The 25,471-nt window shown below is 35.7% G+C and overlaps 1 protein-coding gene across 1 annotated transcript; it reads right to left on the bottom strand.

Annotated features, from left to right (window-relative positions):
- Nucleotides 1-11,285: 11,285 nt before the first annotated feature.
- LOC109363881 (sperm flagellar protein 2-like) lies at nucleotides 11,286-24,739 on the bottom strand. Its single transcript, XM_085213966.1, has 4 exons — nucleotides 22,886-24,739; nucleotides 17,812-17,979; nucleotides 17,556-17,678; nucleotides 11,286-12,905 (listed from the first exon to the last, which is right to left on the bottom strand). The coding sequence occupies exons 1-4, from the start codon at nucleotides 22,994-22,996 to the stop codon at nucleotides 12,825-12,827; spliced, it is 483 nt and encodes a 160-aa protein (XP_085070092.1). The 5' UTR covers nucleotides 22,997-24,739; the 3' UTR covers nucleotides 11,286-12,824.
- Between the last annotated feature and the right edge of the window lie 732 nt (nucleotides 24,740-25,471).

The following is a 25,471-nucleotide window of genomic DNA, read 5'->3' as shown; positions in this document are numbered from 1 at the left end:
TTGACTGGCAAAAATGAAATTGGCTAAGTTTGTTTGAAAATTTATTTGAAAATAATAATCTGAGTAATACATAGTGATGAGTTTGAGAGCTCCACTAATATTTGTCATGCAGTTTATTCTGAAAGCCTTTTATCTACAGTAAACTCACAAAGTACTAGTGCCTGCAAACCAGCTGCAGGAATTTACTACTTCTGAAAATATAGTCAGTGACAGCTATTTAAGATGACAAGCTCCAGCTGATTACCTCAAATGACACATAACATCTTTTATGCAGTTTCCCATCTTCAAAGAGATACAGAAATACATCTTACTGTGTTTTGTTCCACCTCTTTTGAACTCATCACTTGATAAACTGTTTTGTTGTGTAAATATAAACAAGGACACTTCCAAAAAAAAACCATTGACCAGTGTAGAATTTTTAGTTACCCTGAAGATGTACAAGTGTTTCACTTAGGTGCGGGTGCGACGTGACACTTTTGCCTGTGGTTTATGTGTTGGAACTGTTTCATCTAATGAGCTACTAGCATGCAGGCAACCTGCTGCTGATCGTACACATTGGAAATGAATGATTGTGGTCTATGTGTTTCTCATAGTTCAGCAGTACACAGTTATTTAATTGCATATGAAGAGAAATCTCTCTTTTGAAGTAGTTTCAAAATGTACTGTCACAGGCTTGGCAAGATACAAAATCTTCCCTCCCCTCCCCTCCCCTCCCCTCCCCTCCCCTCCCCTCCCCTCCCCTCCCCCCCCCTCCCCTCCCCTCCCCTCCCCTCCTCCTCCCTTTCTTCTCCCACTTCCCCTCCCTCCTTCCCTTCCCTTCCCTTCCCTTCCCTTCCTTCCCTTCCCTTCCCTTCCCTTCCCTTCCCTTCCCTTCCCTTCCCTTCCCTTCCCTTCCCTTCCCTTCCCTTCCCTTCCCTTCCCTTCCCTTCCCTTCCCTTCCCTTCCCTTCCCTTCCCTTCCCTTCCCTTCCCTTCCCTTCCCTTCCCTTCCCTTCCCTTCCCTTCCCTTCCCTCTGGACAATTTTCTTCCAAGCGTTCTATGCCAAAAATCTAACTGACATGCAATGCAGACTAATTCTTCAGAACACACTTATCATTTCATTATTTTTTTACCTAAGTAAGAATCAGGTGTCAGGCTGCTATCTCTACTTGCCTGTGTTGGAGACATTGGACTGAAATAGAAGATACATTTTTGAAGATTAGTGCTCAAAATGAGCATTCCCAGTGCTACAGAGATAAAGGATGTGTAGCAAAAAAGAAAGTAATATTTAAGTGTCAAAGACAGGCAAGGTACATTTACACTGGTTTTGAAAGCTCAGGAAAGACAGAGCACTGCTCCCCAGACCTTCTGCTCCACTGACTTGCTGGGTAAATCCATGCTCTCTCTAGGACCACTGTAATGAACTCTCAAACAATCTCCATCCATGCTGCACTGTGGGACAATTCCAAACTAATGTCTAGAGATACATGAATGGGATTGTAGTAGTTCTGACTCTCCACAGTCTTCCACCAAAATTTCAGTTGTTATTTCATCCTTAGATGCCACTTCATGCTGCCAAGCATAATAGCTGGAAGTATTGCAACACGTAAGCTCAGCAGGAAAACTGCTCTGATAGGTGGTCACACAAAACTCTTTGAACTGAAAAAACAGAGGCATCATGTGAGTCCTGCAGCAGACTTATGTTCGAGTGTGATGTGTAGTGAAGGCAGCCATTATGCTCTTGAGAGGTTAATCCTAAACATCTTGATTGCCAGCCAGCCTGTGCTTAATCAGGTCAGGATAGTCTTTGGCCTTTATTTAGCAGTATAGACGCAGACTGTGTCTTTCTGCTGCCTGAGAGTAGGTCTCAACATCTTCTTCAGTGCACTCTCTGAGATCTGACGGCTTCTGTTTCAGTCCTTCCTCTCCTTTTTCTCCCAGTGTATTCTAGTGAGCACTACTCACTAGTTTTGTTCCAAATGCTAGCTGAACTACAAAAGAACTATAGAACAGCAGCAGGTTGAAGAAAATAAAAATCACAGCTTCCCCCTACAATGGCAATATCACTTTTTAAATAGTCTTTTAAACTGGAGGGGCTAACTGAACCTAGCTTCATGTTCTAGACCTCCAGTGTAAGTTATAGACACAATGAAGAAAGGGCAAAATAAGGGAAAACTTGCTCTGGATCAAAATGGCAGGAAAAAAAAAAATATATATATATATATATAATATAGGTCTTAATACTGCATTTACAAACAAACAAAAACAAAAACAAAAACAAAACAAAAAAACAAAACAGAAGCCTACATGAAAAACCTGAAGGTGTCCTCCAGCACTGCAACAGACTCAAAACATGTCTTGCCATCTTTTGGGAAAAAATTGACCTGTTATGGATATTTCAAACACTGATTAAACATTAAGTAGAAACACGGTATTTTAAGCATTTATGTTAAAATCAAATACGTAAGTGATTATATCTGAGTCACTGCTGCTTCAGAAATTACTAAGACATTCACATCATTTATTTTGGCTGTCTCAAAAGTTTCCAAAGCACTTTACTTTCACACAAGCATGAATATCAAGTCCTTCTCAACAGTAAGGCATGATCTAAATTAGGTCAGCTTGTCTTTGTGAGTGTGCTGGAAGTGTAACCTACTCTAGAAAAAAAGATACAAGGTCTGTTAGAAAATTAACAGAGGAAGCCAGAACAACGGGGAATATGCCACAGTCTGTTTCACATCAGTGGGAGTTACACAGGCGTATCTAAATTTGGCCATTACAAATGGAAGTGAGAAAATACCATTTCAATTTACCTTTACTTAGACAATGTAAAATTATTCTTATCCCCTACCTCAGTATTATGCATCTGCTTCTCCAATAATATTTATCTGTTTTATCCCTATTGTATATCTAGCTGAATACATTTGTTTAATCAGCCAGATGAAAATCAGTAAAGATAAATTCTATGCTTACAATATAAAACTTGTAGGTTTTCATCTTTAATTTTGTGTAAGTATTCCCATCTTTTAGTTGTCTACTTTTCATGTTCATGCACTCTTGGGCTAAGGAGGTACAATATCATTACATATCTTGGAAGTTTTGTTAAGGTATATAGTTTCTTCCCCAACTAAGCTTGATGCTTTTGTTTCCCTAAGCTATTTTAACTGCATTCATTGAGTATTTGTGCTATACTATGTGATCCTTTGTGGAGTAAAATCTCTAAGAACACAGTACTGCTGGAATGAGATTAATTTAGTATCTTGTGAATTCAGCTTAACTATTAATTCCCTATAAATTCCCTGTAAAGTTTTATAAAAACATGAATGTACAATAAGATCAGTATTCTTGGCACTTCACTGCAGAAAACAGATGAGATTCTGTACACGGAGTCAAACTATTTACTTTAATACAAATATGCTTTATGCCTGCAATAGAAATGAACAAAACTTTAGCCAACCTTCTAAAATTCTTTTTGACTTCTGTTTTATGTATCATCTGAGCTAAAAGCCTAATCATTTACACCAATCTGAGCTAAAAGCCTAGTCGTGTGCAATGGCTTAATACAGCTAACTTCTTTAACCCAGCACTATTACTATTTTTCAAAACACAGTGCAAGTCAATTCTGTTCCATCTAATGTAAGGATTTGCCACCCTCTACTACATAAGAATGACCTTGTACTTCAAAATATAGAACAGGTGAGTAACTTCATCCAGTTCTGGTGTCAGCTCTTGCCTCTAGATTTAAAAACACCAATGAATAAAGCAGATCTGAAAACCCCATTTACAACACCTAAGTCTACTTAACGGCTAATCCTATTCTCTAAATCTCAGAGTGCTTAGGCCTCTAATATTGCAAACATAAAACCAACACTGCCGCAAGCTTAGTTAACTAAGCCTCCAAGAGCTCTGATGTGCTCATGGCCAGCTCTAAATATCACATGTAATGAATTAAGCTGCTGGAAGATAAGATAGCACATTTCCCAAACCCTCACCAGGTCCAAAAGAGCAGAACTGGTGTCAATAGCACATCTTAAAGGAAACTGTGTCTATGTTCTGCAGCAATAATGGCTCACTGGTTATTTAATCTGCTCTTTTGGTTTCAAACTGCAGAATGCTTGTTTATAAATGACCTCATCCATTCTAAAAACACATCAGAAAGCTTTGTTAGTGATTTATTGATGAGACATAAGATGAGAGAATTGTGAATATTAAATAATATTTGATTCATAGATAGGACAGCTTAACATTAGCCAAACTGTAATTCTGGACAAATACTTTATTCCAAAACATGAACTCAGTAATATAAAAGAATGTCCACACAACCATATGTGGAGATGAATAAAAAATTCAGATCTTTTTTTTTCCTATGAATGAAAAATTGAGAAAATGTTTGGTCATTGTAACTAGTTTCCAAAAGAAATAAGAATTTTCAGCTTATAACATGAAGTGTAACCTAGAGCAGGCACTGGAATCTGAAGGAAGAAATATGAAGAGGAGGTAAATAAATTAAAAAACAGATAAATAAATAAACGGATACTTCTAAAACCATCAATAAGAATTCATTATTGTAAATTCAAGAATTTACTTTTTGTTGGCAATTTTAGGGTGAAATCTCTCTTAATCAAAAGGTAAAATCTTCATAAAAAAATTGGGCTTAGTTTGAGACCGATATCAAACAGTCCACTTACTTTAGTATAGGCAAAAAATCAACCTATGTATATAAATGCTCCAAAACAAACTGAATGTAAGAAACAATCTTTGATTTTATCTGACTATCAGCTTTTCTTTTCCTCTCTTTCTTTTTTTTTTTTTTTTTTTTTTTTTTTTTTTTGAGTTTGTCGTCGTTTTGTTTCTTACCTTACCATTGTTTTTGTTGTTTGTATGTTCAGATGTGGGTAGTGGTATAGAAGAGGAAATCTGTTTCTTACTTCTAATTCATCTGTTTCTGAGAAGCCACCCTAGCCCTTCCTTTGCTCAACTTTGGATTGTTTAAGGAGCTCTTCATTTTAACAATTTGTGCTTACAAATGAGCTTGGCAAGAATGAAGTAGAAGAATGATTTTTTTCTTTTTCCTTCACTCCTGAATGAAGAAAGAGCTACTCACACTGGAATAGGTTAACTGAGGAAAAGAGAAGGTTGTTTTAGTTATTGAGTAGTCTAAGTAATTCAGGTAATGAGAGGTAAAAATACTCAGCCTCAGAGGGCTCATCTAATTCAAGAGATTTTCAAAGGAAGTGGTAAGGGAGGAAAAAAAAGCAAAATTGGTTGTGGTACTGAAAACGTATTTCTTTTAAAATAAAAGTTAATTGTTGCTAAAAGTGAGAGGCAAAAAAAAAAAAAAGAAAGAAAAAAGAAAAGAAAAAAAAAAGAGATAAAAAAGAGATAAACATTCACCTCAAAAAAACTTGTATGTAGTCTTTGAGATTCCAGCTGATTCTGAGCTGATATCTTCTATTATCTGATATCAGAACAAAAAGATGAGAGGCATTTTTCAGAAAACTGATTTTTGTCTTCTAGGAATGTATACCTGCTGCAGTACATGGTAATAAGTTCAGTGCTCTAAATTTAGTGATGGCGCTACAGTAAAATACCAGCTTTGGTACCAGCAGGACTGCTTCTAAACTAACTAATTAACTTACTTACTGCCAGCTTTGATACCTCTATATTACATTTTGCTTGACAAAGTCGATGTATCCTTATTAGAGAACCCTAACCACAAGACCATCCTTCTTCCCTGTCAAGATTCCTCCTAGAAACAATGTGTATGATAAGTCCAGTATTTAAAAACAAACAAACAACAAAAACAAACAAAAAAACTCACTGTGTCACTATTAATCATTATGAAGCTCAAAAGGTAATTACAATGCTAAATCAAATCCAACATATAATACTTGAACTTAAGCTGTCATGGTAGAACAGTTCTGCCATGTGTTTAATTCATCCTAGTGTACTCAGAACTGACCTATGTCATCATATGACCTATCTCATTTTTTAACAGGAGGTTCCAATCAACAGGATGCTGGTAAAGGTTATGTCAATTATCAAGAAAAATATGGAAGAAGACCCCCGGCAATTACAGGCCTGTCAGTTTCACTTCAGAGCCTGGTAAAATTAAGAGAAAACTGTTCTACAAGTTGAAAAAGACCTGAAAGAAAGTGCAGTCATTGTTCAGAGCCAATGTAGGCTAAAGCCTTATTATTATAAACAGTATTGATTTATTTCTATGAAAAGCATACCTACCTAGCTGACTAAGGGAGGCCAGTTGATGTAATAATTTTGGATTTTAGCAAAGCTTTCAATACTGCCCTTCTGGAAAAAATGTCCAGCACACAGCGAAACAAAAACGAAATGGAGTGGGTGGCGGCTCGTGCTTAGGTGGTTACATCAGGTTGGCACCAGTGGGGTTCCCCAGGGCTCCATTTCCAGACCTGCTTTCTTTAATACTATCACAAATGGTCTGAATGCAGGATTCACATGCATACTATAGACATTTGTGGATTACACAAAATTGGCAGGAGATGTTGACTGCCTTGAAGGCAGAAAGGCCGTGCAAAAAGATCTTGACAAACTGAAGGGCTGGGCAATCACCAACTGTGTGAAGTTCAGCAAGGATCAGTGCCAGATTCTGCACCTGTTATTCTACAAACCCTGGCTATATGTACAGACCGAGGAATGAAAGGCTGGAAAACAGCCCCATGGAAAGGGATTTAGAATTCTGGTTGATGGCAAGTTCAATCTAAAACAGCAGTGTGCCCAGGAGCAAAAAGGGCCAATTATCCCATAGGCCTTGAAATTCATAGCAATTTCTGCACCATTCTTTTTAAATACTGGCAACAATCATTTGATTTTTGTAGGTATTACTATTTGTATTAATAAATATAAAAGCAAAATAATTATTATACAATGACAAAATCAAATGCTGTTTCTTTACAGTTAGCAAAGATCTAGACCATGTCCTGTAATCTCTCTTAAGATATAACTGTAAAGCAGACAAGCCTTAAAGAACATGACCTCTTACTTCAAAAGATCACCAATTTGCCTATGTGATTTTGTGTTGCAGGCAAGCTCCCTTCACTGTTACATAAGCCTTTGCTTTCTCACTTGCTCAGATACTGCTGTTCCAGATTTTGTGGCCTTCCAAACTGTTTTGGGCACTCCATATCTTTGTTAAATCTATCTGTGTAGAACCAGCAGTCCTTGCTGCAGAAATCACCATCATGCTTAAATTGTGGAAGAGTAAGCTGGGATCCTGGCAGGCCATTCCCAAATTTGGTGCACACAAAGAGGTTCTGGCATTCCCCTTCTGTTCCCCCGTTGCCTGTATGCAACCAGTGCAGTCTCCTGTATTTCACATATTTCTTGATGTGTTCTCCTGGTCATTCATTAAGGGCCTCTTCTTACCACCCATGTGAAGATTTCTATCTTGCAATTCCAGATCCAATTTTACTCTGTAAAGCCTGTTTCCCTCTTTCCAAATTCACCATTTTTATTCTTATTTTTGCTATTGCTGCTAAGATATAATGTGCATGAAATTCTTCAGTGGATCAGATTATAAACTTAAGAGTTAAAGTGCTGCAAATAAAAATAATATTTAATCAAGCACAGAGTGTAATTTTCTGGAAAAGCAACAGTTCATGATTAGACAGGATATAATTAAACCTCAGATGAATATGCACATAATTCAAAATGTTTCATAGAATTTTATAATTATATATAGAACATTCAAATTTCAGGAAACTTCCCCTGCAATTATGTTTGCAAAATGAATGCTTCCAAATTAAACGTATGTAGTGGTGTTTTATTTCTAAGTTCTGAATCAACTTAATCATAAAGTGCATATTACACATATGACAAAGCCGAAGTTGAAATCTAGCATACATTTAAAACTAACAGTAGAAAATAACTTTACAGCAGTGCTAGCTGAAAATAGCCAAAGTTATGCCTGTTAATATGAGAGATGAAACCAATAATTTTCACTTTTTCTTTCTTCTCATTATAGTGCTCATGAGGTAAGTAATAACGCTTGATAGGGCTCTTATCTACTTTCATTCTCAGGAGAACTACTTATTAAGAACAACTAGTTTTGCTCGTGTGACATCAATGAAGTCAATGATTTTACATAGCACACCTGAAAATAATAAATTTAACATCACAGAATAATTCAGAATGAACATCTGGAGGTTACCTAATCCAGTCTCCATTTCAAGCATCATCATCATGAGGCCAGCCCAGCTTCCTCAGGAATTCCATAGGAATCAGGGTTGAAAGCCTCTAGGAACAGTTTGTAGAACATGTCTGGGCAACCTCTTCCACTGCTGGAAGTGATCATCACATGAAAAAGCTTTTTCTTCTGCCTGCTCAGAATGAGCCACGTTTAAAATTGTGCTCATTATCTCTTGTCCACAGAAAAGAGTGTGACTTCTTCTCCTTGATAACTGTGTCATAGATGTTTTATAACTAGTGTTTGATTCCCTCAAAGACTTTTCTCCTCTAGGTTGAACAAACCCAGTTCCTTCAGACTCTTGTCTCCTGGAAAGTGGTCAACTCCTCAAACCTCTTGGTGGCTCTCCACTTAACCTCTACTATTTGTTGATGTATTTCATGTGTTTGGAAGCCCCAGACTGGGCACAGTATTCTGAAAGTGATGAGTGCTGATTGTCTAAAGGTAGTGATTATCCTCAACCTACCATGTATATTCTTGTTAATTCTTGTTAATTATCAGTTAAGGAGCTATTGGCTTTTGCTGTCTCGGCATGCTGACTCATTCTCTGCTTTCCGTCCATGAAGATTCTCAGGTCCTTTCCTGCAGAGCTATTCCCCAGCTATTAACCACCCAGTATTTATCAGTGCAAAAGGTTACTCCTTCCAAAGGCACAGCCCTTTGCATCTGTCCTTCTTGAATTTGCAGGGATATCCAGTGGTCAGCTGCCAAGCTACAGAATCTTCATTATCAGTAATACTTCAAAATGAAGGAAAGAAAACATTTTATATTTTGGTATCAAGAGAAGTTTGTAAAATCAGGAATGAAATAAAATTTCATTTTAATTATGAATGTGCGTATTTGCTATAGAATCTGTTAGAGGTAACAGAAGCAGTACCAAAGCAAGTAATTTGTACTGATAAATTGAACGACATCTTTTTTTATTGCTGTTGCTTTAGTTTCATAATAATAATATTGCTTAGCAATGCAGTATGCTTGATATTCATTATTCAGATTATGTCTATCATCCTGCGCTCCTTTCAGTGGATACGAGTACTTTGGCAGGCATCAAGAAAATTCAGCATAGCTAAGAGGCTTTTTTCACAAAATGGCTTGCTTCACTAGTGAAGAAAATGAAAACAATGGCTGAACCTCATGTTCAGTGGAAATTTTGAGGTATGGACCACAGAGCAGATTGAGGAACTTGCTAGTATGGTGACAATGTGACATCACGTAGCCACATTTTAAAGTAAGTAAAATGCTGTTTTTTAAAATGTTCTGGTTACTTGTAAAATGTTTTGAATCTTCTGCCAGACTGCTTCCTGAGAGATGTGCCTTGAGGGCTTCTTTTCATGCAGCCTGGAATCATTACACAATGATGTATTGAGACAGATTTTTGCAGTGAGATTTTGTGACAGTCAGTGATTAGAGATTACCTAAGTCAGCATATTTTCTAGTTAGTTGATTTTTTTGAAGGGACATAATTACAAGGACGAAAAATAAGTAATTTTAATGATGATAAGAATATTGAGAATACAAACTCTTGCATCTTTTTTAAGGCAGGTTATCCTTTCCATTTTCTATGTGAAATAAAGGAGTAAAGGAAATAAAATGATACAAGACAGCAAACATGAAAACAGGACCAAACACGAAGCATACAATTAATTCAAAGCTGAATTAGTTTTTCATATTTTTTTATTTATTTATTTATTTTAATAACAGAAGTGCAGTTATTTCTTATCTCAACTTCCATCATAACATAGATTTAAAAGAATTATTCATCTTGACTCTGTGGCTCTGCAGTGAGGAATTCGATGCTCAGCAAATTCCTTCAACCCTTAATCTTCCCTGCTAAAAATCTTTGCTATTTTGAAGCCTAAGATTCCAGACATTGAATATTGTTATGCCTTTGTATACTGGAATGAAGACTCTTTATATTCAGATATATTCAAGTGGAAATCTGAACCCTTTAAATTTTACTTTTTTGAAACAAAAATACCAAGTTCCTTGAATTTTCAGATACAAAACATGATTTGCCATTGTACCTGTAATTCTTCTCTGAACACATACCAGTTTTCAGCATCATGCTTGAAGCACAGATACCAAACATAATATGACACGACTCCACTGCCAAGTTTGAATGCTTTACTACTCATCCTTCCCCCTTCATAAGTACAAGCACTTCTTTTATGCTCTGAGCCCTGGTGTTATGAATGGAACTCAAAGTGTAATGAATATCCACCATGATACTCAATAGTAATAAAGGAGTAACCATTAAGAGAAGTAATCAGGGTCTACATTCTTTCCTTTTTAAACTATGCATTTGTCTTACCCATATAAATATATGTACTGTTTTACACTTGTATTGTTTTGTACTTTGCCATGCTTCACTTTTTATTATTGAGCATTGCTTCAGAAGTCATACATACTCTCAAATTTTATCGGTAATAATTTTTCTTTCTATTTCAGGCCACCAATAAAATATACAGCATATGACAAAGTAGTGACCCTTTAAGAATCCTTTCTGAAAGAGCAATTTATGATTTCTAGTAGCTGAAGTTCCCTTTTAACTCACTGTTATCTACATATCTTGGGCAAGCCTTTCTGAAAAGAATGCCTTTTTATTTTCACATGGAGAACGTTAGTATGTAAAGTTAGAATTTAACACTAAGTAATTGAAACTGGCTTTTATTAATGAAACTAATATGGAACAAAAGCAAAAATAAGTAAAGACTCTAAGTCAAGCCTGAGGCAGAGAACTGCATAGTAATTTCTTATGTCACATAGTATTTTTCACCAGAGGTGAAAAAAGACAGAATCTTGTATGAGTATATATGTGTAATGTTTCAAAAACACTGAGAATAAAATACAATGAAATTTTGACTGAGTTACATGTGCTATGAAAATAATTTATTCTGGTGAAAAGCAGATTTGTATGCATCACACAGTATGTTGTTGTAAGTAAAACGAGGATGTTGAGGTTTCAACATGGTTTGTGGAGGCACAGCAGGGTTGTATCTGTTTCTAAGATAGTACTTAGCTACAATGTGCCAGTGTGGTTAGCACAAAACACGTAGACTGAAGAAATACAACACTATTTGCCTGGAGTGTAAGCTTTATGAGTTCTATTCTGAATTTAGATATGGATGCTTTGATCTGCTGCACTAGTCTATCAAGTTTCCTTTCAAAATTTGGCTGTCTGAACAAAATCAACAAAAAAAAAGAACTTACCATTGACATCAGGAAGCTTTAAAAATCTAACAAAATGCCTATCATTTTTTCATTACAGAAAACAATATATTTTAGAGGTTGATCTTCTAGACATCATCTATTACTATGCCAGTTTCTCTATATTGCATCCTGCTATTACTTTTATATACATACTCATTTTATAGTTCAAGCAGAAAATTTAGAGTCCTCTCTAGGAATATCAACACGTGTTATGCAAATTCCATAGTATGTCAAGCATATTTAGCTAAAAAATAATAAAGAATAATAAAAATGTTAAAGTATTTTGTGCAGAAAGCATTTCTCAAGAAAGGTTTGTGGTTCCCTACAAGTTAGCAGACTTAAGCTGGATGATTCGTATTCTTAGAGAGCATCATTTGTTTGAGCACTTTGCTGAATCAAGCCAGAGAAAGGAAGCGTTAAATGTTTGGTGCGCTTGTTACCAGGATGCTGCCAAAATGCAGACAAAACTATCCCAGAATGACAAGGCAGTGTCCTGGTATGAGTAGGCATTTTGATGTGTTTATTTATTAATCATGTTTCTAAGCAAGTAATAGAAGACAAAAATTTGGGCGGGTGTCAGATTGCAAACTATGAGAACTGCCCCAGAACGATTTCTAGCAGAGAGACGACAAGAATCGGAATGGATGTAGGAAAAATAAAATAACTTCAGCAGTAAATAATGAGAGTTTCACTAAGATTGTTTAATCTGCCAAAGAATGCAATAACCTCTCAAGTGCCATAGAAATTTTTAGTCAGATACACATCACACATGAAAACCTACCATTTGTATTTGCTGTATATACCATCTTTTAGTGTACAGAGACAATCTTAAACTGAATTTTGGTTGATTACTGATAGAATTATGTGAAACAATAAAATAAATCCAAGTTACTACCGAATTTATGTGGAAACGCAAATGGAGTAGCCCAGGCACACCCAGCCCATGGCCCAGCCCAGCCCATGCTGTGGCTGTTCCCTGTGAATTGCCACATGTTTAAAAAAAAAGAAGAAGAAGAAGAAGAAGAAGAAAATTAATTAATAGATATGTTAAAATTTTAATAGATACACTAGCTCACTTACAAGAATATGATGTATTTTATTCTTCTACCATTTTTTAGTAACAGAACCATCTCTGCTTAAATTCAGAAACAAGTTTTATTTTATTTAGAACTTACTTATATCAGGTTGTTTAATACAAACTCATAAATAATGATGTTTTTATTGTTGTTGTTTGTTGTTTCTTTTTTTTTTAATTTGAAGTAATAACTTTTGAATATCTAAATGTGTAAGTGCTTCAGGATTTGACTCTTGTGGCAATAAATGAATAAATCTTTCCTGTGGGGGGGAGGAGTAGAGATCTAGCACTCATTTCTTGCATAAATTAAAAAAAAATTCTTTTATGAACCACAGGTTTTCATACATCACTGTCTTTACATGTGGTTTTCTCATCAGTTGACTGTGCTTGTTCAGCTCTTTGAAGGAAGAATTTAATATCCTAAGAAAAGGAAAACAAAAAGTTTAAAAAGGTCATTTAATGTAACAGCCTGATCTGCCTTAAAAATTTAAATAACAATGCCTGTCAAACTAGAATTAGCATTGTAATCAGAGGCTAGAAGAGCCCAAGAAAAAGCTAACTTCAATGAAAACATATAGATCACACTTTTTCTAATTACATAAAATGTCCTCCCAAAGGGCACAAAAACCAGCACTATCCTTCAGCTTTAGCTTGTTTAACATGCTTGTGAAAAAATAACCATATAGTGGCAACTGCAGATAGAACATTCTTTGTGGCAAATTCTAGAAGAGTATATGACACCTCCATCACATCACTGAGACGAGGCCTTCATGTGGTTTTATGAAACTAAAGTATATTTAAATGGTTCTCAAAGTAAGCAGAAATACTAAGGACCTCTTTATACTTATCATTGAAGAGTGATATAAATAACTTTTGAACAATGAATATTTGTTTTTTGAACTAACAAATATCATTCAGAACACACTGAGATGAAATTTTCAATGAAGTTTCTTTTTGTATATTCAGATTTCAAACTGATCATAGAATCATAGAATCGTTTGAGTTGGAAGGGCCTTACGAAGTCCATCTTGTCAAACCCGCCTGCAATGAGCAGGGACAGCACAGCTCAATCAGGTGCTCACATATCAAAGAAATACAATAAAATAAGTAACTGCAACATTTGGAAAAACACACCTACCTGCAGACATTACAGACTTAGATTTTTGTGCAGTACTGCATTATTTATAATGTGCTGATTAGTCACTTTTCAATTATGTTGTATTAGCAAAATCTTCCTCACTTCGGCAATGAACAAGAAATCTGTGATTTAAAAAGCTAATATGCCAAATGTTTACAACAAATATTAATGGTGATTTAATTTTCTCAAATTTTCTATTATTGTCAGTAAGTACATTTTTCCATTAAAAGAATAACTCGTATTCAGGATTTCCATAAAATAAATTAAATTCAAATACATATTCCAATATGTATTTTGTGCCTATTTTTAAAGATAGAGCTTTTTTTTTCCCAAAGCATAAACTTGCTGTATTAAATCATGCCTCTTTTTACTTGCAATTTATGAGGAACATTTCAGTGAACACCAAACAACTGAAATAAAAGATTATTTTGCCTGTCCTTTGTTTTAGAGGGCAGTGCTACCATTTATCTTTGACTCTAAAAAATACTTGATTCTAAGGAGGCCTACTTCTGTACATTGAGTCAGAAAAAAACTTTTCAATTCCGGTTGACTAAAGCAAATGTTAGCAAATGGAACTTCAGCAAGTTCACTATCAGCCCTTATCATTACCACACAAAGCAGACAAGGATCTCAGTAAACCATAGTGCTTCTGGCATGACAGAATGTGAATTTTATTATGCATCTTTTAAATACAAAACATAAGCATATGTTCTTGTAAAAAATAAGCTTGAGAAAGCTACGACTAATCATCATGGAGCAAATTATTTATCTAGTCATTTCCAATACTGCTGTTGTATTCATGTGTGTGGGAAGTGGAAATCTACACTCTAGCAATGTCACAGAAATACATACTAAAAAAACAGTCTGACAGTAAGAATGACATGATCAAAAATTTCAATCTCATGCAGAACAGAGATTGATAGAATAGCATTTAAGGATGTGTTAAATATAAAGTTTTGTCTGGCCAGATATACTTTATGTAACTAATAACCTTGCAAAGGAAACCAGAACTGAATAATCTCAAAACACTGGTGAAATAGTCCACCCATGGATTTAATATGTCTGTGTTAGATGAAGGAAACAAAATTCTTCTGTTACATTAACAGATATATTTAGCACTTTTATGTCAGAAATGCAATATTTTTCATGCATATTTTGCACTTCCACTTGATGGAATACATGATGTAACATAGGTCTCTTATTTAGACTAGGTATTTAAACACTGTTAAACTTTCTTCCTCATTGCACACTGGGACACCACATGAAGAAGGTTTCTCAGATTTCCTAAGTATTACAGCTACAACCTACATGCAGACAATGATTCAGCAACACTTTTTCCCCTAAAGCCTTAAGTATTGAGTACTAATTTAATGCTCTTCCTCATGGGCCTTACTGAATAGAATCTGCATCAATTCTGCCTGAGTAAGAAGATGTTTTTACTCTGGGAAATGGTAAGTTGAGTTCTGAATGTTTGTTGAGTTCTCTAACATTAAATGGCTGCTGTGAGTATTAGCAGATTTTTTTTCAATAATTGTCCAACTATCAATTGAATGTTTGGCAGACATATTCACTATACATTATCCTAAATCCTAACACAATGGACTCCGATTGGAGTGATTATCTAGGCAATGTTATCAAAATGATTAACTAAATCAACAATAATAGCAGCAGAAATAATATCATAACTAGTATAGAAGCCTGAAGCCTAAAACAGGGCCCTGTTCTAAAACCAGATCTATAGACATACAGCATGGTCTCCCAACTTTTAAGTTTAGGTTTATTTATTTATTTTTAAAAGGAACTAATGATAACTGTACTATTCAGAAGTTGAAAGCAAGAAAAAAAAATGTAACATAGCATTAAACGCATAGAAGTGTTGATATTAATAAACATTTTTTTTAAAACTATCTTGTTATCCACAGTAATTATAAGAATGTAGATAACTGAAAATAATGGATTAATGCAAGCATCAAGAATTGTAGAATATCTTGCAGACTACTTTATTGCAGTGCATCCTTGCTCACAGGAAGGCTATCATTATGCAGATTGTTGCCATCCCACAGATAAAGATACACAAATTGAAACAACAAATTCCCTTCAGAAAACAATCAATATGTTACCTGCAGATTATAGACTTTTTCAGAGATCCTATAGTTAGAACTGAACAGGTCATCAGAAGGTCAAAGGAATCTGGTGTCCCAACACAAATTTTACAGATTCTAACCCAAATATTTCATTTATGTTTTTCAGCAAAGCATTTCCAGTATTTATGACTGAAGTGGAAGAAACATTTTGACTTTAGAAACCACACCCTATCTTTGCTATATTTATCTTGTAAAAGATCTCAAAATAACAGCACTGTGGTGGATTTCAATTTTATGGAGATTTTTATAGTCTCGGGAGAATTTCTGAAAAGTAATCGATGCTAAGAATATTCTTTATTTATACTGGAATTGTGTTCAGAATGAAAAAGTTACCAACTGTATCTCTATGAATTGTCAGAGGAAAACTTCTCCTGAAGTACATGTGCTTTTGACCAGAATCCTATCCCATACAAAACAGTGGCCCCTGGCTTGTTTGCTGGTACATATAGCAATTTGTTTTAAAGCTGAGTAAGAACTTGTGGTCTTTAACTCTTCACCACTTAGTCAGAATTTGAAAGTAAGATGGAAAATGTTGATTTCAGGCATCTAATAGCAGTCAGTATTTACCAGTGCAGTCAAGAAACATGATTTTGTCTTTTTAATCATAGAAACTATAGAACGCTATATTTGAGATCATCTCAGTATCAATCTTTACAAAAGGAAGTTCTAAGCATAACAAATCAATACTAAAGCTCTGCATTTTCTAATTGTCAAGTGAGGAGGCACAAGCATCAAATGAGTCTTCCAGATCAATAAAAAAATGTATTACTTAAATGATCCCAATATCTCAATAAAAAGCTGTGGAAATCGCTTTTGGCTTGAGCATGCACTCTGAAACCCTCAGTAACTGCTCAGATTCATGTATGATGGTTCTCACATACAGTGACAATTTTTATTATTGTGCTTTAAATATATCCTACCAGCCACAAACAACTTAGGTTATATATTTTAGCTAATAAATTTTAAATATATACTAAAAGTCACTCTTCAAGCCATATAAAATAGTTCCTTCTTAAAGGGATACTAGGAATCTTGATTAAAAATAAATACTGTGCTCTTGATTTTCAGTTATTGGTTTGTGTGAAAAGATTTTCAAAAAAAGTTCCTCTCCTTGTAAATAGCAGTGTATATACATACAGTATTACTCATTTACAGCATTGTTAAGTTTTATTTTTGGTTGTGTCATATTTGTTTTTTATGAGGAGATTGCAGTATACTAAATTAGTTAAGTGTTTGTGTAAAGAATACTTGTTAAGATGGATAATGTATAGAACAAAGAGCTCATTCAAAAAACTCTGTGGCCTATGAGAAATTCAGTGAACTTGGAAAAAAGGGTTCAAATTAGGAAAAGTGTATACAATTAAATAAAAAGGGCCAGGGAAGATAGAAAGAAGGGGAGTAATGATGTAGCATTCTGTCTTCCCACTTAGGCCGATTCTTGGGTTGGGTGGGGCCCTGAGCAACCAGATGTAGTGGAAGGTATCCCTGTCCATGGCAGAGCGATGGGAACTAAACATTTTTTTAGGTCCCTCCCAACTGAAATCATTCTGTGATTCTATGATTTTAAAATTCTATGACTCTATGATGATTCTATGATTCTTTAAGCACACCCTCTGATGGACAAAATTTTCATGGACAATGACACAATTGGTCTAATCTACAATCTGCAATGTTGTAATTTGGTCTACGCTGCAAGTTGACAGTATCCAAATTAATGACATTTCTAGGATAATGCAAATTGCAATTTGCCTACCTAGAAAGATCATAGTTCCTGAAAGCAGTACTTACATGAAGTTTGTACCCTTGGTACTTCTTAATCAACTCTTGAATGAAAGGGTGTTTCAAAAGGAGTTCAACTGGAAGAGGTGTCAGATCTTCATTGCCCAATTCTTTGTATATTTTTATGAAATGCTTTAAGAAAAAACAGTATATGTTAAATTTATTAAGTGCTTAAAAACCATCTAGGGGAAAGCAAAAAATTACAAGAGGCATTTCTGTAACATACAACGTAAGGTACAGAACATCTTTTGAGTCGCCAGCCTACCTTATCATAACTGCCTTCTGTCTCCAGGCTACTAAATCTATGATTATCTTCATCCCTACTTCCTCCATCACGAAACACTTTGAGCAGAGTTGCCAGTGAAACTACTCCTTCACCTCTATAATTCAAGAGTTCATTTTCATCTTCTTCTGTGTTAGTATAAGGAAAAGTCTAAGAAAATAAGACAAGCATAACATAAAGTGATAGTCTGTCAGCAAGATATGTTTCATTTAGACATTTATTAGGGATTAATTGGTTATATGTCCAAACTTCGATTCTTGCAAAACAAAAACGATCACCATATATAAAATTATCCACTGAACTATAAGATGAAGGAATAGATGCTGAAAGCTTAGAAATATCTATAACAGTGACATCAATAGAAGTTGAAAAAGCAGCTTTTTCCAAGAATATTGACAATGTTCCTCTGAGAAATTTATTTTTTCCAGAATAACAAAACATAAAAATACTTCATAGTTACAATTTATAATAGTTACAGCACTCTACCAAGAACTCTATTTTTGTATTTATGTCAGAGTAAACTTAGTAATTCATAGAATTCACTGAATCATCTAGGTTGGAAAAGATCTTCAAAATCATTAAGTTCAACCTTTACCTTAAATTTCAAGTTCCCACCACTAAACCACATAACTTAGATCCCATAAATATAAATAGTTCCAGGGATAGGGATTCCCCCATTTCTGAGGGCAGTCTGTTCCAATGCTTGACCATCCTTTTTATGAAGAAGTTCTTCCTATAATCAAACTAACCTCCCCTAGGTTAGTCGGGTGCAAATTGAGATGCAAATTAAGATAATTTATTCATGTTATATCACTTGTCACCTGAAAAAAGAGGCTGCAGCCTCCTATCAGGATGCTGTAGAGAGCAATGAGGTTTCCCTTCAGCCTCCTCTTATTCAACCCATTTTCCCTCAGTCATTCCTTCTTTTTTTGCTTGTCTTTTTACCAGCTTAATTGTTTTTCTCTGCACATGCTCAAGAAACTCAATGCCCTTCCTGTAGTTAGGGGCCCTAAACTGAACACAGTATAAACAAGCCGTGAGATATCTTTGTGGTAATATTAGATGTGGCCAAACTGAAGAAAAGACAACAACAAAACACCACTCAAGACATTTCTGACCATAAAGACAAGAAAGGTCCTCACAAAAGTCACTCTGTCTAGATTAGTTCATTTTGTGTAGGACAACCACTAAGAACAATAGGAAATAGCTTTTAATTCAATATAACATTTTTTTATTATTACAAAGAACAGACTGCTGAGATTCAGCCATATTAATGTTGCATATCTTAACCTTTGATACATCCTTTTTTCCTTTTTTTACAGTACAGAAGTAGCAGAGTTACTGAGACAGTTTTTTAATACTTAGCAGTGGAGAATATAAAAACATCAGCTCTTAAGTACAGCACTCCCAGAAAACCATTAACATTTTATGAAATAGCGGCACAAGTCCAATAGCAACCTTTTTCATGCTTAAAAGCTAAGCATTTGAAGTCAGTACAAGTAATGGAAATCTCTAGGATGTGTTTCGTCTGCTCTTCTCTCATTTTTATTATTAAATTTAAATTTCTTTAGGTAACTTCCTATCAAGAGCCACTAAAATCTCAGTGGTAAGCTGGTAATGAATTGGGTAGCTCTTTCTGTTCCGCTGACGAATATTCCATTCGTAATATTTACTGGATTTCCAGTAGAAGAGAGCTTGGAGATTTGCATACCATGTAAGCAACCACTGATAGACAATAGTTTAGGTTCATATTTTTAAGGTGAATATTGTTTTGGATGTCTTCAGGTATTTAAGTCTTTCTATTTGATAGAACTACGCTGCATCAAAGATGACACAGTATCAACTCATAATTTACTTTTTGCCCCCTTGTGGTTCTTGAAAATCCTGCATGAAAAGCTGGCCCTATTGAAGCCAGTGGTATAAACTCTCATTTCCTTCAGAGAAATGGGGTTTTATTAATTCATGTTATATCTGTAGTACTCAACAGGATTGTAAAGGATTGTATATGTATAAAACAGGTGGTATTAGAAAAAAAAAATTAAAAGTGTGCAACTCGACAATTTACAGAAGTCAATTATAAAGTCAATTATAAAGAGAATCTACATACAACTGTTCATTTAGCATCCAATTCTATTTTACTAAGGAACTCTCCAAAGATGAAGTAGGCAAAAAAATTGTCTGTATAATACACCAGAAGACATATATTAAGACATAGCACAGATTCACAATTTTAACAAATTGAGTGGGTATCTCAGTAAGACTAAATTCTTGCATTGAATGGGTTATAAACTTTGTCCCTCAGATACATGTTGTTATTTCTAGACTGGAGGCAAATACTTCCCTCCCATCTGTGATGTGGTCAAAGGATCCTCTGATATATAGGTGATGTACAGTTACTTATAAACTTATAGAAGTCCCAACAAAACAGAACCAAAAAAAAACCACCAAAAAAACAAACAAACAAACAAACAAACAACTTGTCTTGTATCCAACATCATGAGATCAAGAACTTTCCACAGGAATATAGAATACTAAGTTCCTAGAATCACAGAATCATGGAGTCATAGAATCACCATGATTGGGAAAGACATCCAAGACCATCCAGTCCAAGACTCCATCTACCACTAATACTTCCCCACTAAACCATGTCCCTTACTATCACATCTAAACGTTTCTTGAACAACCCCAGGGACAATGACTCAACCACCTCCATGGACAACCCATTCCAGTGCTTGACCACTCTCTCGGAGAAGAGAGATATTTTGCTAATATCCAATCTGAACCTTCCCTGGTGCAATTTTGGGTGGTTTCTTCTAGTTCTAGCACTACTTACACAAGTGAAGAGGCCAACTCCCACCCCACCACAACCTCCCTTCAGGTAGTTGTAGGGATAATTAAGGTCTCCCCTGAGCCTCCTCTTCTACAGACCAAACAATCCCGGTTCTCTCAGACACTCCTTATACGACTTGTGCTCCAGACCCCTCATCAATTTCATTGCCTTTCTCTGGACATGCTCCAGGCCCTCAATGTCTTTCTTGTAGTGAGGGGCCCAAAACTGAACACAATACTCAAGGTGTGGCCTCACCAGAGCTGTACAGAGGGGCAATCACTTCCCTGCTTCTTTTGGCAACGCTATTTCTGATACAAAACGTGATACCATTGGCTTTCTTGGCCACCTGGGCACAGTGTTGGTTCATGCTTAGCTGAGCATTGACCAACACTCACATTCATATTTTCTATACTGTCTGCCAGAAAATTTGCACCAAGACTGCAGTGTTGCCTGGGGTTGTTGTGGCCAAAGTGCAGGACTTGGCATTTGGCCTTGTTGAACTTCATCCCACTGACTTTAGCTCAGTGATCCTGCCTGTCCAGACGCCTCTGTAGGGCCTTCCTACCCCCAGGCAGATGGACACTTCCTGCCAATTTGGTGTCATATGCAAACTTACTGAGGATGCACTCAATCCCTCGCCTGGGTCATCAATAAAGATATCAAACAGGCCCACAGTACCCAGTACTCTGTGGAACACCAGTTGTGACCAGTTACCAGCTGGCTGTGACTCCCTTCAACACCACTCTCCGGGCATGGTCCTCCAGTCAGTTCTTTACCCAGCAAAGAGTGTACCTGTCACAGGCTGCCAGCTTCTCCAGGAGAATGCTGTGGGAGACATTGTCAAAGGCTTTGCTGAAGACAAGATAGACTTTTCCTAATCTACCAGATGGGCCACTTGATCATAGAAAGAAATCAGGTTGGCCAAGCAAGACCCACCTTTCATGAACACATGACATCTGGGCCTGATCCCCCATTGTCTTGAACATGCCCTGTGATCTCCCTCAAACAATCTGCTCCATAATCTTTTATGGCACTGAGATCAGGCTGACAGGCCTGTAGTTCCCTAGATCCTCCTTACAACACTTCTTGTAAATAGAAGTCACACTGGCAAGATTCCAATCCTCTAGGACTTTTCTGGTTTACCGCAAACACTAATAGATGGTAGAAAGCAGCTTGGCAATCACCTCTCGGATCCCATCTAGCCCCATGGATTTGTGACAGTTCAGGTGGACTAGAAGGTCTTTAACTGTTTCCACCTGAATAGGGGGGAGGTTTATTCTGCTCTCCATCTAAGCCTTTCAGGTTAGGAGGTAGAGTACCCCAAGGATAACTGGTCTGACTTTTAAAGACAAATATAATGTGAAAAAGACTTTCTCATATTCAGACTCACCCACTGACAGTTTTGAAATTTCTCCCTCTGACTCTAGTCAATTGGAACTAATGAAGCATTTTATTATCTAAAGGAGTGAGTTCTTTCCAAGGGGTACACAGATATGTATAGTAGGTTTCAAAAAGTGAATTATACTTCAGTACTGTGTAGGTGATGCATATAGTGCAGTAATGGCAGTTCTAAGTCCTTTAAAAATGGGAAAATAATAACATATTCCATAAACACTAAAAATGTTCAAAAGCTTAGCTTCACTTGATATGACAATACATTCGCCATTACTCTAAGAGCAATTTAGACAATTATCTAGTATTAGGTTCAGTATTACTAACTCCTCTGATTTATAAACAAACTGGAAAACGAAAAAATAATAACAAAATTGTATGTATTTTTAAGTATCCCGAAGAAACATATAGTGGGAAAGAAAGTAAGAATGGTAATGAAATCAGTTTTATATCTATCCCCTGATGATGATATCATAAGTCACATCATGGTCTTGGTCTTACTTCTTTGGCCTCATAGCTGGACATAATTGCCAAAGATTAGATCAAATAATGTCCTCAGTTCATCTTCGCAATCAGCAGTTACCAAGAAATATCTTCAACTCTAGTAATTATTTAACAAGCAAAATTCAAGACTTCAGGAAAAATACTTCTGAGTATTACTATCCAAGTCAGTGGGAATATTTCTGAGTTCCCATGAATTCAGACGGACTGTTTGAAAGAGTTGGAGATATACACTACACAAATATTTACAGAAATCTAGCTAATCTATGATTTGCAAGCACCACCGTTATTTATTTATATATATATATATATTATTTTACTGTAATATTTTACCTCACATACAAGAGACGCTTCTTTTCTGTGAATATATGTTCTAGTAGCTACACTAAGTGCTCTGTAAACACCTTCAGAAGGATCAGAGTGGGAAGCAAAATAAAGTAACATCTCAGAATAGTTGAGCAGTGCAGGAACTCTTCCACTATCAGCAAATAAACTGAAGAAAAACTACAAAAGGGCAGAAATACATAAATTAATTTCTACAAATGACATTTGATCAAATACAAATCACAGGCTGTACAGAAAAGGATGAAATAAAGTAAGGACTCATTAAAAATGAGTGAAGGCTATATAAATTGGGATAAACTAGACATGCTCTTTCTCAAGTGATGATTTTCAGAGAACAAGAAGAAATTCAAAAAATCTGGTATCACAACAAATTAGCTCAAAAACTGCTTCCTATTTTCAAATTATACCTACACTTCCACAGGGATATTCTTGAGCTTACACATAGGTATCATTTTTCTCTTATTCTTTACAAAGCTGGTCACTGTGTAGTAAAATTAATGCAGTTCAACAGAAAACAGGAATTCTGAGTTGACTATGGTTTAAAATACTGAAAGACAATTCATAGATTCCTGTCTCTGCCTTCTCTATTTCTTATTATTTTTTTATATGTGGAAATCAGATTCTGAAGCACCACCACCTGACCTCAAAAGCCACTCAGGCATTGCAGCAATTAGGGAAGAGGAAACCCAAGAAGGAATTATAGAATCCTAGAATAACTTGTGTTGAAACATACCTCAAGGATCATCAAGTTCCAACCCCCTTCCACAGGCAGAGCTGCCAGCTGCTACATCAAGTACTAGATCAGATTGCCCAGGGCCCCATCTAACAAGGCCTTAAACACTTCTGGGGATGGGGCATCCACAACCTCTCTGGGCAATCTCAGAATGGAGCTGGAAAAGTGAGTGGTCTCTTCTAAATGGCTATGTTTTTAAACTTACTTCTAAGAGATTTCCTAACCTATCAAAAGGTAAATGTTCTGTGCAATCTTTTGTTATGCTTAGATCTTCACTTCCATTAAACCATAAGCCAACCTAAAAAAAAAAAAAAAGAAAAAAAAAGTCATTTATTTTCACATATTAAAATTAAGCAGTCTTCATGCTCCAAAAATAATAAAAATATTTTAAAAATACAAGGGCCACTCTGAAAGTAATGCCTCCTACATTATTACATTGGCCCAAATTGTAAGAGACAGACATTCAGTTACATTTTTTTTGCAGTGTAACAGATGACAGCAGAGGGGCAGCAGAGGGGCAGAATGGTGCCTGACATGGATATATGTATGTAGCAAAGGTGTGTCACTGAATTCCTCCATGCAGAAAAATATTGCACTCATTTTATCAACACTTGCTGACTGTTTATGTAGATGAAAGAGTGAATGTGAGCACAATGAGGGCTAAGTGGTTCTTCTCAGCAGTGGCAGCAGCAACATTTTATGGTCAGCCATGCAGATTTTTGTGAGTGTAACATGTCAAGCTCTAATACATTGCTGGTGAGAATGCATATCTAGTGGTGGCAACTATGTTGAAAAACACTGTTTAGTAGATGAGAATTTGCTCTATCACATGTTGTTATTGTGCTCCTTATCTGAAGCAGTTTCCATGGAAATAAATAAGAGGTGTTATTTTCAGTGTGACCTACGTAGATTACCAAGAGCTCAACTGTTGAATTTAATCAAGCTGAATTTCACCATGACACTGAACAAATAAAGTAGCTCCTTCAACTTCAGATAGATAATTTCAGAACTATGGAAAGTGGAGTGGCATAGAAGTGATACTATGTTCGTGAAAATTATAATTGTAAATGAATGAGGTAGTTGTAAAGACTTCTGTCAGATCCTACCTTTTAAGATGGGATGGCCAAAGCCATATTATCTACAGAAAAACTCACTTGCTCATAATCTGAATCTTGTTAAACCAAGCTAGAAATGGTGCAAAGAAGCTCACAGTAAGGAGTATTGAGTTCCACCACCTTGCGGTGTTCTCTAGCACTATTTGGTTTACTACCGGAAGTGCAGATAGTGGGGCACCTCTAATTCCCCATGGAAGGTTCTTCCTGTTATCTTCACCGAATGTTGCTTGTCATTGTTTCTTGTTAGGACGGTAATATAAAATCAGTAAATCAAAGTTTCTCAAAATTTTGCATGCATGTAAGTCTCAGTATTAAAGCAGAGAATAAAGTTCGTCTTTACTTTTATTTATAGATATAATTCTAAAAAGCCTTTGTATATTCCCTGTTTTAGTTAAGGAGCAAATAAGATTTGCAAATAGTTGGTAATCTTATGAATCACAGGTACTAAATAAAAGGTGCAACAATCTTTCAGTGTAGACGTTAAAAGGTTGTGATGAAGATAGTATCTTACTAGCTACATTTCCATATTTCAGACAAATTATTACAATCATATTTATACAAAATTTTGTTATCTTTGTGTGCTTTCTTTACTAAGCATGGCAATGAAATAGGAAAAAATCAAAAGATTCTAAGATTTTTTTCTGTTTTTTTCTCCATGCAAGGTATCAGGGAAAACTGACAAATTAACAGCAAGAAAGTAAAATTTTTGTTGTTTCTGAGATCCTT

Source organism: Meleagris gallopavo, chromosome Z, assembly GCF_905368555.1.
Source record: "Meleagris gallopavo chromosome Z, MGAL_WU_HG_1.1, whole genome shotgun sequence".
Classification (NCBI taxonomy): domain Eukaryota; kingdom Metazoa; phylum Chordata; class Aves; order Galliformes; family Phasianidae; genus Meleagris; species Meleagris gallopavo.
This window is presented reverse-complemented; position numbering and strand designations above follow the sequence as displayed.

Excerpts from the sequence above, each read along its gene's own strand:
- LOC109363881 (XM_085213966.1), bottom strand. The coding sequence starts at position 22,996 with ATGTTACTTTATTTTGCTTCCCACTCTGATCCTTCTGAAGGTGTTTAC. Across the intron at positions 17,980-22,885 it reads AAGCGTCTCTTGTATGTGAG|ACTTTTCCTTATACTAACAC; the intron begins GTAAAATATTAC and ends TTATTTTCTTAG. Across the intron at positions 17,679-17,811 it reads CAGAAGGCAGTTATGATAAG|CATTTCATAAAAATATACAA; the intron begins GTAGGCTGGCGA and ends TTTTTCTTAAAG.